Source organism: Alosa alosa, chromosome 20, assembly GCF_017589495.1.
Source record: "Alosa alosa isolate M-15738 ecotype Scorff River chromosome 20, AALO_Geno_1.1, whole genome shotgun sequence".
Lineage (NCBI taxonomy): Eukaryota > Metazoa > Chordata > Actinopteri > Clupeiformes > Clupeidae > Alosa > Alosa alosa.
Window position 1 is genome coordinate 26,019,412 of NC_063208.1, and position 13,918 is coordinate 26,033,329.

Consider the following 13,918-nt stretch of genomic DNA (forward strand, 5'->3'; position numbering starts at 1 on the left):
AGCATATTTCTGATTACTGTTGCTGTTTATTATCTTGTCTGATTTTCCGCTTGGGTTTTGCATTCCTCATGGTGTCCGATGGAGACCGTGAAAAACGTATTTTATAATTAAGTGACCAAAGAATGTAACCACAATGACTGTTATAACCAGTGGTTTTGTTATATAACTCATGCTCAAGGGTGTTCTGCAATTATCCAAGAGTCAAGAGAGTAACTGGTTGGTTCACGTCAGCCTTTCCATTTCCAAATCATTGTGACAGCATGCATTTCAAACAAGAATGTTGTGACCAAGAATGTGTTTCAGTGTTGACATTCACTCCTTGATTTATTGATAATAAATATCTTTCTATTACAACAAGAGAATGCATAGTGTGTCTATTTTCATTGCTTCATATGACACTTGAGTATGGAATGCAGCAGGTGGATTTTTGTTTTGTTTACTCGTCAATGGTGAGTCAAGTAGCCTATGTACTGTTTTATAGGCTGTACATTCTAATATAAACATACCATACCTAACATAATGCTATAAATTTGTATCTTTGTCTCAGTTCATGTAGCCTAACCTGCACTGAACCGACTCAACCATGAGTGCTGCACTGTAATCTTTGGGCTTTGGCCTACTGGTTAGCAGACTTATAACCGGAGGGTTGCCGGTTCGAGCCCCGACCGGTGGGCCGCGGCTGAAGTGCCCTTGAGCAAGGCACCTAACCCCTCACTGCTCCCCGAGAAGCAGGTTGAAGCAGGCAGCTCACTGCGCCGGGATTAGTGTGTGCTTCACCTCACTGTGTGTTCACTGTGTGCTGTTTGTGTTTCACTAATTCACCGATTGGGTTAAATGCCAAATTTCCCTCACGGGATCAAAAAACGTATATATACTTATACTTTACTGAATCCATGAATGGCTCTTTAAGGGAACGTACCAATGTAAACCACAGGGGTGTGCTCCTTCACTAACTTCACGATGTACTAGCCTTTTGGTCATTTTAAATATATGTCTTCAAATAATAACATGTATGAGTGTAGTAGTCATGTTAGAGGACATATTCTGTTGTATATTTAATTGTTTATTAATTTGAAAGCCCATTTAATGTTTGGCTTGCCTTGACCTATAGCTGGCTGACTGCTAAGCAGACGGAAATATTATCTTCCATGAAATAGAATAGCCTTCATACATAAAATGATGTTGTAATTCTATATTAATTTAGTTGGTTAATCGAATAACAATGACGAGCTTTTAACATTTTAAAGTCGGAGACAGTCCACGATAACCCCCCTGCGTAATTATCGGAAATGAAGGCAACCCAGCTCGTGCACCGAATTTGAAAGTGAATGCGCGATTTATCTCTCCAACCAGGCAGAGCGCTCTTCTTCAATGGGAGAGGCTTCAAGTGACATGCACTGTAATGACGGCAGAGTGGGTGGGAGCTCACGGGGAAAAAATGCTACTGCTGTGGCGTGCTGCGGCGAGTTTGGCGACACCATTTTCGTTTTCCAAAGCCAAAGCACTGTTTTGAAGACACCCCAAAAGACCGAAGGGAGGGGGCAGTGTTTCCCACATTTGAGACACCGCTCTGCTCGCCTCACATCTGTGTTGTTTGCAGCGGGAGCCAGAAGCGTGCGCACGCCGAGGTGAAAGGGAAATCTCCGATCTGATCCGTGAGAAGAGGTCACCAAGCGCACAAATTGACGGGCCGTCGCTGCGCGAGAGCGTGTGGAATAGTAGTGTGGATAATGGCTGCCAGACTCCGTGATACAGACACTAAATGAAGAAGGGGTGTGTGAAGAAGAGACAAGGGCGACGACAGGTAGATATCTTGTCTCTTTGTTCGATTACTTCAGAAATGTGTTGGTTTCTTTGTGTCTCCATGCGACGTGCTGCGCAGGTGGAATCTGACCAGGAGGACTTGTTAGCTTGGACAGCCAACTAGCTGCGATATGCTTATCAAAAAGAAACAATAGCGAACTTCGCTGTCCATTGTAGTCTGTCTTTGGCTCCACTGGACACATATCAATATATTATTGCGTTATCACTGTAAGCTGTTATAGTTGGCACTGACATGTTCATTTGAGTGGATTCGTCCATGCAGTCCTGGGTCTGTTGATTAGCTTGTTAGCCAGACGTAGCAACCACAGAGTAAAGCTAAGTAGTGTTAGCCAGCTAGCAAGTTATACAACAACAGTGTCTGCGCTACGTTCTAAAGTGTGAAGATGGTAACTGCTGACAGTTACATATGTTTCATGTTCAGAACTCAAGTAACACGTGGAGGATATTGTGGATTGATAAAATGTTACACAAATGTATCTTGTTGTCTTGACAGTGTGGCATGGATACAGCCATGTTTACCCAACTAACTAGCATGCTTTGCCTTCCGCAACCATGTGTTTCGATGGTGAAATGGACAAGGGAAGTGAGAGGTTTATGTCACTTCATATTCTTCATTAACTGTTTGATCGCGAGGCGAAATGTGGCTCCTATATTTTTGTTTACATAATTGCAATTGCGCAAGAAAGGCAGGATGGGAAACCGTGGGTACCTTACTCAGATTAATGTCAATTTGTGAAGATGCAGGCGAATATTGTTTTTTTTTTTTGGCTCTACAATCGTTAGTGAGCTTTTCTCTATTTTCATAATACTTTCAAGAAACTTACCGTGACATTGGCATGTCTCAATATACTTATAATTTATGTAGTCGATTTTGACATGTCTGGGCATGTATTGCCACGTGAGGATCGGTCAATAAACACTCGTGAGCATAGCGAAGTTTTGAAAATTAGTTATTCACTCTAGGAATTTGCGCCATACCCAAGCCATTTCTCGCAAATCGACCTTGTCATATCCCAAGCTGACATTCAAGTCCATCAAGATCTGGGTTGTTGATTTACCCTAGCTGTGGGCCTTGTGCCAAGAACGCTATACTGCACCCTTAAATTAAGTTACCAGGCAGGATTAATGCCCGTGTAGAAATGCTCGAGGTTGCACTATGGGAAACATCTCCGTCTAGCTCACCTTAGTTGCCCCGGACATGCCACCGGGGCAGTAACTTGACGTCTTTGCCATGTGGCTATAGCAGAAAAAGTAATTAAAGGTATATAATATAAAAACACAACTAAGCAATAAGGACCGTAGAAGATAAAGAATATACTAAAATACAAATTATACTAACTAACACTTAATCTAAATCAATTCTAAAAACAGTATCCGCATAGTGGTGATTAATCAATCAAGAGGCCCTTGCAATGACTGAGGCAGGGACTGAGCCTGTGATTCTCTGTGCATAGTAAGGTAAGGTAAGGTGCTCTGTGTGAGTGAGTGTCATGGTGATAGTGCAAATGAGTAAGTGCAACAGTGCAAGAATAAAGTCTATATATATATATATATATAACTATTTTAAGAAAAGGTATAAGTGTGGCCACAGTTCGGCTGTGGCATGGAGGGAGGGGTTATGCATATGTGCTAGTGTGCTAATATAGAACGCAAACAGTGAGGCAGAAAGACAGTGGTAAAAAGTGGCTAGTGGACAGACAGTATCCAAACATGGAGGGGTGAAGAGGCAGACAGACTATGCAGAGAAGTCTATCTCTCCTCTTCCCTTAAGTGAAGCATTGAACAGTTCAATGGCCCTGGGGACAAATGACTTCCTCAGTCTGTGTGTTGTGCAAGGCAGTGAGCGAAGTCTCCAGCTGATCAGGCTCTTCTGCTTAACAGTAGTGCTGTGGAGTGGGTGACACTCATTGTCCAAGATGTTGATCAGTTTGTTCAGGGTCCTTTTGTCAGATATTGAAGTGATGCACTCCAGTTCAGCTCCCACTACAGAGCCAGCTTTCCTTACCAACCTGTCAATTCGGCCTGCATCCTTCTTTGTGCTTCCTCCCCGACATACTACTGCATAGAAGAGGACGCTGGCAACAACAGACTGGTTGATCATCCTGAGGAGCTTGCTGCACACATTGAAGGACCGCAGCCTCCTCAGGAAGTACAGCCTGCTCTGCCCTTTCTTGTAGAGTGCATCAGTGTTGGCTGACCAGTCCAGTTTATTGTCCAGGTGGAGACCCAGATACTTGTAGGTGCTTACCACCTCCACATTGACCCCATCAATGGGGACTGGTAGCAGAGTGGGCTTGGACCTGCGGAAATCCACCACCATCTCCTTGGTCTTTGAAGTGTTGAGTTGAAGATGATTGCGTTTGCATCATTGCACAAAGTCCTCCACCAGGCTCCTGTACTCCTCCTCCTGCCCGTTCCTGATACACCCCACAATGACGGGGAACATATGTTGGAGAATAATTGTATTGCTGAACTGCCAGGTCAAACCAGACCTGCATAAGTTTTGCTTTGATCTGATTCCTGCAGTAGGACTGTTCATGAATCGTCAACATATTAGGCTACTTATTCACGTAGACTGTTCTTATTAAATTAATAGTGTCTGGCGATGTTATTATCTAGTTCCTGTTCATGTTACTGTTGTTGACATAACCTATTTACACTGTGGCCTTTCCTGTTCATTGTTCAGTCCCCCATTGATTATCTCTGTCTGTCTCTGCACAGAGGAGTACGCAAAAACACTGGCACATTATCATAACAAATTGCTGTATATAGTATAGAGTTGTTATAGGCATGGTATAATATAATATAGTGTAATAATATAGTGTACCATGGATGAAGGAAGAGTCTATTCAATATAGGTCCCTCCCATGAATGTGTTTTCACTTTCACTTACATTGTGAGATGCAGCTTTTGGCTTTTGGCTTTTGGCTGTATTGTAAGAACTAAGTTAAGCGAGGAAATGGGAGAGGAATACAGCCCCAGACCACTTGTTATTGATTTATTGCACCTAAGACCAGTAGACCCTTACCACCTGCTTTTATACAATTATTTATTTACTGTAAGCTCTCATCCAGTGCAACTTACAGTAAGGATGTTATTTGTCCTAGGCATGCTTCCAGAGTATTTGCGCCATCATCTTTGTGCTGTTAGTGTCTTGCTCTTTCAGTTAAGCAACACTACACGTTTGGTCCTCATTTATTGGTTTGACAGATTCTGTCAAACCAATAGAAGCGGGCTGAGATTATCTGAGTAAGTATTGCTAAATATCATACACATAAATATAAACATGTGCCCCTATCGCTCTCTCTCTCTGTCTCTCTCTCTCTCTCTCTCTCTCTCTCTCTCTCTCTCTCTCTCTCTCCCCCAGCAGCAGCAGCAGCAGCAGACGCAGGCGTGGAGGAGGCTGGGGGGGGGGATGGTGAGCCGCAGCCAGGCCAAGTACGAGCTGATCCAGGAGGTGGGCCGTGGCAGCTACGGCGTGGTGTACGAGGCGGTGGCGCGGAGCTCGGGCGCCCGCGTGGCCGTCAAGAAGATCCGCTGCCACTCGCCGGAGAACGTGGAGCTGGCGCTGCGTGAGTTCTGGGCACTCAGCAGCATCCAGAGCCAGCACCCCAACGTCATCCACCTGGAGGAGTGTGTGCTGCAAAGGGACGGCCTCGCGCAGCGCATGAGTCATGGCTCCAGCTCGTCACTGTATCTAGAGGTGGGGGACAGTGTCTTTATTGTTTATTGGGCGTTTCAGTGTTTGTATGTGTGAGCTGGGTGTGGTGTGTGTGTGTGTGTGTGTTTGTGTGTGTGTGTGTGTGTGTGTGTGTGTGTGTGTCGTATACCTGGAGGAGTGTGTGCTCATCACTGTACCTAAAGGTGGGTGACCGTAGGGTTATTGTGTGTGTTTTGCTGGATATGTACTTTATGTGTGCATGCATGAGTGATGCTCAAGGTCCTCTCTGTACCAGATGGGCTGAGATCTCAGCATGGTGTGTCAGCTGTCAGTTGACAGTTTTATGCTGTTTTTCTTCTCTTTTGATTAGAGCAAGTGGTTTGTGTATTAAATTATTCATTATTCACATTTAAGAGTGCTCTTTGAGGGCCTCAACAAGAATAACTAGAACTTACTATCTGTATGGACCTGGCAGGCAGACAGACAGACAGACAGACAGACAGGCAGGCAGGCAGGCACAGGCAGGCAGGCAGGCAGGCAGGCAGGCAGACAGGCAGACAGGCAGACAGACAGACAGACAGACAGACAGACAGGCAGACAGACAGGCAGACAGACAGACAGACAGGCAGACAGACAGGCAGACAGACCAGACAGACAGGCAGGCAGACAGACAGGCAGACAGACTGCTCCGTTTTGCAGGCAGCTGTCTATTTGTATAAGCATGGAACCGAACAAGCGAATTCATGACCAGTGTTACCAGTGGACAGTGAGGGCGTGTTACGGTCCGTGTGCCGGGCGGAACGTTCCTGCCTGCCACACAGCTGCCTGCCCTGGCAGTTAACACCGCCAGGAAACAGGAAGTAAGGCTTGAAGAGGCCTGGGAGGGACCTGACCACTGTTATTATTAAGTGGCTTTTTTGTACCCGATGCTCTGCCTGATAAGTCGTTGAGGCTGCAATTCAGACCTGCTGACAGCTGAGGTGTGTGTGTGTGTGTGTGCGCGCTTCACACTACAGTTTATCTCTGTGCCTTTTCTATGGGTGTGTTATGAGTGTTTATCCTGTTTGTTTATCTTTTTGCGCAGACTCTGTCACTGTGTATGTAGAAAGGTGGCGTGCAGATGTGTGTTATCTTTTGTTGTTATCTTCACACTGCACTGTCCCTCACTGACAAATCCAGACTCATGTGACCACTGGGTGATGATTGAGCACATTCCAATACCACACACACACACACACACACACATGCACACATAGTGCTCCTTTCTGCCCTTGACAGACACACTGTCCTGCCTCTCCAAATCTCTCCCTTATGTTGTGATCAACAGCTTAGAGCGGTGTCACAGCTGGTGTGTTTTTCATGGCCCAGGATGTGGTGTGTGTGTGTGTGTGTGTGTGTGTGGCTCAGTGTTTCCCGTTTGCGGCATCAAATTGCCTTGTTGGCGCTGGTGGTAAACACACACTCCTGTGCGGCGGAGGCTGTGACGTGACGTCACAGGTCCAGATGGCCAGGAGCTGTGATGTTAATTGTGACCTGACCGCGCTGCAGGTGGGGCAGGGGTGGTCAAGTGGTTGTGCGCAGTTGCAGGTGTGGACTTTGAGTTTGACTGGGCTGATAAGATGATTAACCTATGACCTCATTAGGCTGCCAGGAAGTTGCTGTAGGAGTGCACGGTCTTGTCTGCAGCTGTGTGTGTGTCTGTCTGTCTGTCTGTCTGTCCCTGTGCATGCACGTGGATGATTCAGTGTGTGCATGTGCAACACATATGCCATTGTTCTAGTGTTGGTACATGTGTCCTTGTCAAGTTGCCAGTCAGTTTTGTTGCTCTGTTTCTATGTCAGCAGCGATACCTGTGTGTGCGTGTGTGCGCGCGCGTGTGTGCATTTCTTCTTCATTATGTAATGCAGTTATTGAATTGGTGTGTGTGTGTGTGTATCAGCATGTATAGACCTGTATCACACTGCTTTCCTTTTTGGCTGCTCTAGTACTTCTCTCACCTCCTCATTCCCTCAGACAATCAATCTTTCTTTCACTCACTCACTCACTCACACTCTCTCTCTCTCTCCCTCTCCTTGTGTCCTGCTGTGCCTTTCTTTCCTCTTTCTCCATGGATCTGTCTTCTTTCTCTTTCTCTTTCTCTTTCTCTCTCTCTCTCTCTCTCTCTCTCTCTCTCTCTCTCTCTCTGGGTATCTGCATTTCTCTCTCTCGACATCTTCCTCTTGTCATACCCTAGGTCTTTATCTCTCACTTTGTCTACTCTTCTCTGACAGACAGAACTATGAGAGAAGACCAACATAGGCTGGCCCGTGTGCGTGTCCGTGTCCGTGTGTGTGCAGTATTGCATGTGTGTGTGTGTGCAGTTGTGCGTGCGTGTGTGTACGCGTGTGTGCAGTTGTGTGTGTACGCGTGTGTGCAGTTGTGTGTGTGTGTGAGTACTGCCTCTCAGTGCGGAGGCACGTGGGCCTTTGTCCATCAGCTCGTTAAGCTCTCCACCGCGCACCGCTTGGCTGCTCTCCCAGAACCCTTTGTTTACACTTTTTCTTTTTTACTCTTCTCTGTCTTTCTCTCCCCCCTTCCCTTTAACCACCACCACTCCATTCTTCCTCTCTCTGCCATGTTCTTCAGGAGAACCCCTGCAGAAATACAAATGATTATGGTGGGGGATGACAACCCAGTAGTGTGGTTGCTGTTCATTGAATCCGCACATTCATTTTGCTTGGGGGTGGTGTTCCTTTATCAGCTCTGTGTTAAACAATTTGCAGTCCAATTTGTGAAGCAGACTGCATTTTAAACACTTTGATGTGTGTGTATGTGACATTCAGAATGCCCAATTGGTAAAGCAGACTGACTTTTAAACGTGTATGCGTGTGTTTGCGTGTGAAAAGAAACGTTTAAATGTTGGCCGAGATTCATGGCTCTGGCTCTGGAGCGGACACGGCAGCGAGCAGCTTTGTAGTCATCACCTCACAAGAAAGACCACAACATCCTGCCTGCCCGGCCGCCTCTCGCACACACAGCCAACTTCTCTTTTCATTTTCTAGCGCAGTCAGAGAGCTTTGTGCTCGGTGGCTTTTGCGTAATGTATTACAGTCAGTGACACATGCTCGGGAGAGATAGTTGTGTGGACACTTTCATTTGATTCCTCCGCACCTTCCCTTTTCCGCTCTCTGTTCCTCCCCCACTCTTTCTCCTCTCTTGTAATTTCCTCCTGTGGCTTCTCAGCTTCAGTGAATGCTTGGCCCGTCTGACTGGAACCACTTTGATTTGGAGTCTCTGCACATGGAACTGTCTTGTCCTTGATCCCAGTAGACAATGTTTTTTCCCCATCAAAATCAGAAGAACCTTACTTCATTTGGCCAACACTTTTAACCAAGGCGACTTATGTAAACTGTTACAAGAGCCATTCTCCCCAGAGCAACTTGGGCTTAAGTGCCTTGCTAAAGGGCACAACGGTGGAAGCTTGGAATTGAACCCTCAACTTTTCAGGCCCATCTCCTTAGCCACAACGCCACCACCTTACCTTACCTTAGTCTCGTAACTGTTTGCCTCTCATCAGGTGCTAGTTTGAGCGTTTGAAGTATCCTTGTAGCATGTATATTTGAGGTATTTTATGCAGCCACATACCTATTTATTGTCTTTCTCTACAGTTTAGCCTCTTCATTCTAAAAGATTGGCCATAGGTTCAGCTGACAAAGCAGTATACTCATAGGGCCTTCATGACATGTCGGATATTTGGAAATCCAGACGTCCGACTTGAAAGTAAGGTCGGGTTGGATTTTATGCTTGGAGAATTTGTGCGGAACTCTTGTGCTCCAAGGTACCCGACTTGACGTCACGATCATGCTTCCCAACCACGGTGCCCTCCCTTGCAACAACACAAGAGCCAAACCTCACTCTCATTACAATTAGGAAAGGCTATTTATCACTAAATTAAAAGGACATTCTCCTTGCTCAACCACAGTAAGCAGTTCTAATAACTTATTTATATGTTTCCTGTAAGACAGCATAAAAGCATGATCATGTTACTGCAGGAATCCATACTTGTTTTCCTAGCTGATCTTATGAACATGTTTTTTTGGAGTCGTGTCCTCCTAGTGTACGGTCACCAACTCAGACGCTTTAGAAGGCAGATGTAGGTGATGATTGAGATGCAAATTAAACACACCGGATTACCAGTCACTAACTTAAAGGTGCTCTAAGCGATGTTGGGTAATGTCACTTCTGTTGACATTCAAACAAAACAGAGAGCTATCTTGCTACTCCCTCCCCCTCCCTCAAGTGCAATTGAATCTCTTCGGAACGCGCATCTCGTCGGTGATTGGCTGGAACAGTTTATGTTTTTATGGTCCAGGCTGGACCAAGTTGTTTTTGTTACCGTTTTTGGAGCCTGGGCTGTCCACAGAGACTGTGTTGTTTTACAGTGTATTCAGGGCACAGGCAGCTAGCGGATGGTGATGTTGTTAGCTGTGTCTGACAAAAAATGTTTTAGCTTAGAAACCGCGTAACATTGCTCGGAGCATCTTTTTAAAGCACTCAAGGGTTAAAAGGGAGCTCGTCTTGCAGCCCAAGGCTCTCTTTCAGCAAAGCAAAGCTTCTACTCAGGGCCCCGTTTAAAAGTGACGGAGAGGAATGAATAAGAAGAAACCCCGCCTTGTGCCGTGAGCACAACAGGATGAGTGTCTAGCTCGGGGATTCAGACGAGATCTGCCGCGGATGCTCAGATGTCTGTTTGTGATGGCTCGTCATCTCCCGCTACCGCATAGGGATTCCTTTGATGTGTCTTATTTTATTTTTGGGAGGTGCAATGAGGTGGCAGCTAAATTAAGTGATAATCTTATGAATCAGGTTATCAGATGCAGGACCTTTTAAAAGTGGGTTTTTAGAAATGGGATTCACCCCCCTTTATTCCCTCCATTAGCTGTCATGCTGAGGTGGAACGTTGTCTGCACAGAGCCGGCTTCGGAGCTTAAACCCCCCTGCTGTTTTTCTGTATGACTGTGTTTTGATGCGTTGTGTAAGAGCGTTGCCTAGGTATGCATCAGTGTTGACAGCTGTTTGCAACATGCTCAGAACTTAACAATGATGCTCGTAAAACTTGGTTACAGCTTTAGACAGCTGTGTGACTTTAACTCATGCTTATCTTTGTCTTCGGTCTCCTCTCTCTCTCTCTCTCTCTCTCTCTCTCTCTCTCTCTCTCTCTCTCTCCTTTCTTTTTCCCCTTCATCTCTTTCTGTCCTCAGCCAACTTATGATGTGGCATTATAAGGAAGGGAGGCTAACAATTGTGGTTTTCAACTAATGATATTCATTGATGGTGATTTATTATGTTGCGTTGATGGTGATACTGATTACATTGTTTTTAAACTGCTTTTTTTCTCTCTGTCTGTTTGTCTTTCTCCCCTCTCTTTCTTTCTTTCTTTCTTTCTTTCTTTCTTTCTTTCTTTCTGTCTCTTTCTCTCTCAGCTGGTGGAGACGTCGCTAAAGGGTGAGATTGCCTTCGACCCACAGTGCGCCTACTACCTGTGGTTCGTGATGGACTTCTGCGACGGCGGTGACATGAACGCCTACCTGCTGTCGCGCAAGCCCAGTCGCCGCACCAACACCAGCTTCATGCTCCAGCTGGGCAGCGCTCTGGCCTTCCTGCACCGCAACCAGATCATCCACCGTGACCTCAAGCCCGACAACATCCTCATCTCGCAGGGTCGCACCCCGGCTGGCTCGCCAGAGCCCACGCTCAAGGTGGCCGACTTCGGCCTGAGCAAGGTGTGCTCGACGTCGGGCCTCAACCCCGAGGAGCCGGCCAGCGTCAACAAGTGCTTCCTGTCCACAGCTTGCGGCACTGACTTCTACATGGCGCCGGAGGTGTGGGAGGGCCACTACACAGCAAAGGCGGACATCTTTGCGCTGGGCGTCATTATCTGGGCGATGGTGGAGCGCATCACCTTCGTAGACGTGGAGACGCAGAAAGAGCTGCTGGGCAGCTACGTGCAGCAGGGGGGCGAGATCGTGCCGCTGGGCGAGGCGCTGCTCGAGAACCCCAAGATGGAGCTGCTCATCCCGGCGCGCAAGAAGAGCATGAACGCCAGCATGAAGCAGCTCATCCGCGAGATGCTCTCGGCCAACCCCCAGGAGCGGCCCGACGCCTTCGAGCTGGAACTCCGCCTGGTGCGCATCGCCTGCCGCGAACTCGACTGGGACACATGATGGTGGGCAGGTGCATGATGGGAAGGCGAAGGACTAATGAGTGCACACCACACCGCACAGCACAGCCCACTCGACTCCGACCCTGACATAAACCCTTTAAGGACTTTGGGTTTAGTTTCAACGTTTTTTTTTTTTTTTTTTTTTTGTTTGTAAAGAAGTTAAAGCAATGCGAAGCAACGCCGAACAAATCAGGACTGGGGACTGGTGACGTTAACCAAGAACAGTTACTTGCACTTGAAGAGTGCAAAATTCTTTCTCTCTTTTTTTTGGATTTTCCTTGTTTTTTTGGACGACAATAAAACAAAACACAATCACCCACCAACCACTGGGTGCAGGTATCTATGCATCCTTTTACTAGCAGGTTTGGAGGGGTTTTTTTTTGTAACATTTTTTTTCTTGTTTTATATATCAAGGGAAATGTAAGAAATCAATTTGTCCTTGACATTTCTTTCTTGTAGTTATGTGACCAGAATAGCGATGTGTGGCGTTTACCACGGCGACTGTTCCTAAGGTTACCCTGTAAGCACAGTGTTTTCTGCAGGCTTTCAGATGAGTGCTGGCCGAAGCCTTCGCTTTATCTTACTCTTCAGGAATTATCCGCATCACGTTTTCCACCTCGTCCTCGTCGCTGTCTTGAGGGGGATTGGATTGCACCAGCACCCTTCCACTGTTACACCCACCCCTGAAAAAAATATCTGTTTGATCTCGTCGGCACGCCTCGAAGCATGGGGATTTAATTAGCAGAGTTGGAATGCCGCCTGGCAAAAGCAAACTTCTGACGGGTCCTCCCCTGGCATCTCTTGTTCCTCTCCTCCTCTCTTCATCTCTCTCTGCTCTACTGGGAACCTTCCTTATTTCCTCCCTTGGCCCCCGAGTCTGACAGCCCCCATTGACTGCACATGTCTCTGGACAGCCCTGAGGTTTCTTGTTTTCTCTGTCTCCAGTTGGCTCTCACGTCTGGTGCTAACGTCACCTCTGATGCAACTCCGTATACACAGGGAAAAATGCCTCTTTTCTTGACGCACTTGACCAAAATCTCCACCGCTTACCACAAGCCAATGGCATTCAAGTGGTTGGTCTGTGCTAATCTTCCGTGATCATTATGGGCTGCGATTTCTGTCCGCCAGTTAGTTTTTACTGGATGGGTCATCATGATGTAATTTTACTGTTTTTACTGCTGTTGCCAGACTCTCTTGAAAACATCTGATTCTGTAGTCAGGTTGCCAGTGGAGTTTAAACTGTATTTTCTGTGCTAGGAGTGAGTGTACTGTTAGCAGGCTCCTGACTCTAAATTGACATTTCGTTACTAGTTGCATTAAAGTAAGTATCAGTGCAAACAGCCATTAATACATGTCTTTAGTTCCTACGTACAAAAAAAAGCACAGAGCAGTATCTGTGCAGGCAGAAAAAAAAATGCTGCTGATTTTTATTTAATTTGAATTTTTTGTTTGATTTAATTTTTACAAAACACCTCTCATTCTTGGGATAATTAAAGGGGTGTGTTATCACTTCAGAGAGTGGTAGACTTGCAAGAGGCAGTAGAACAACACAAAACCTTTTGAATTGATTGGACCGGGGTCAGATTTTGGCCAGACCTGTTCTAGAGTCTCCTGAAAAGTCCCGTGGGAAGAGAACGTGCGGGACCAGGCCCCCTGCAGTGTAGGCTTTGGATGTGACCTCGCCTGGACACAGGCTGCTTGGGCTAGTGGAGCAAGTAACCTGCACGCTCTAATAACTGCTCCACTTTTTGCCGGCTGAAGTGTGTGTGTGTGTGTGTGTGTGGGTGTGAACAGGGTTAATCTGTGTCGAGGCTAGCAGGTGTTTGTGACCTGTGCTTTTCCTCTGGCCTTGAGCCAGTCCTGTGATCTGGGTTGAACCCATAGAGCGGAGTGACTGAGGGAGGGAGGGGTGTGGGCGGGGTTGGCTGAGTTTTGTGTCTCTTGATTTGGACAGAACACAGATGCAGTGATGTAAATGTTTTAACGAATCGCCTAACGAGAGAATTTGAGGAATTTTGCTCCCCTCCACTAATGTAATTAAATTCCCTGAAAGAAAGATGGGAGAAAAGGGGTTGGCAGGCGTCATGCTGCTTACTGAAGGGAGCATAGAAGCCCTTATTGTTGCCTAAACATCCACTTCTTGAGTTTCAGGCCAAGTGTGTTGCCTTGCAGAAGTCCGAAATTTCTGAACTTGAATCTGCAAACTTGAAGGATCGATCGGTGTGTGTGTG

At 46.5% G+C, this 13,918-nt stretch overlaps 1 protein-coding gene across 2 annotated transcripts; it reads left to right on the forward strand.

The window, feature by feature from the left end:
* Window positions 1–1,369: 1,369 nt before the first annotated feature.
* pdik1l (PDLIM1 interacting kinase 1 like) lies at window positions 1,370–13,918 on the forward strand. Of its 2 annotated transcripts, none has more exons than XM_048229822.1 (3): window positions 1,370–1,804; window positions 5,192–5,527; window positions 10,948–13,918. In XM_048229822.1, exons 1-3 carry the CDS (start codon window positions 1,763–1,765, stop codon window positions 11,686–11,688), a joined length of 1,119 nt encoding a protein of 372 aa, XP_048085779.1. In that variant the 5' UTR covers window positions 1,370–1,762; the 3' UTR covers window positions 11,689–13,918. The 2 variants fall into 2 exon arrangements, with proteins under 2 accessions (XP_048085779.1, XP_048085780.1); XM_048229823.1 differs by having other exon boundaries at window positions 5,195–5,527.

Bases quoted from the DNA above. Each gene is read 5' to 3' on its own strand.
- pdik1l (XM_048229822.1), top strand. From the start codon at position 1,763: ATGAAGAAGGGGTGTGTGAAGAAGAGACAAGGGCGACGACAG. The intron at 1,805-5,191 runs GTAGATATCTTG...TCTCTCCCCCAG, and splicing joins AGAGACAAGGGCGACGACAG to CAGCAGCAGCAGCAGCAGAC. The intron at 5,528-10,947 runs GTGGGGGACAGT...TTTCTCTCTCAG, and splicing joins GCTCGTCACTGTATCTAGAG to CTGGTGGAGACGTCGCTAAA.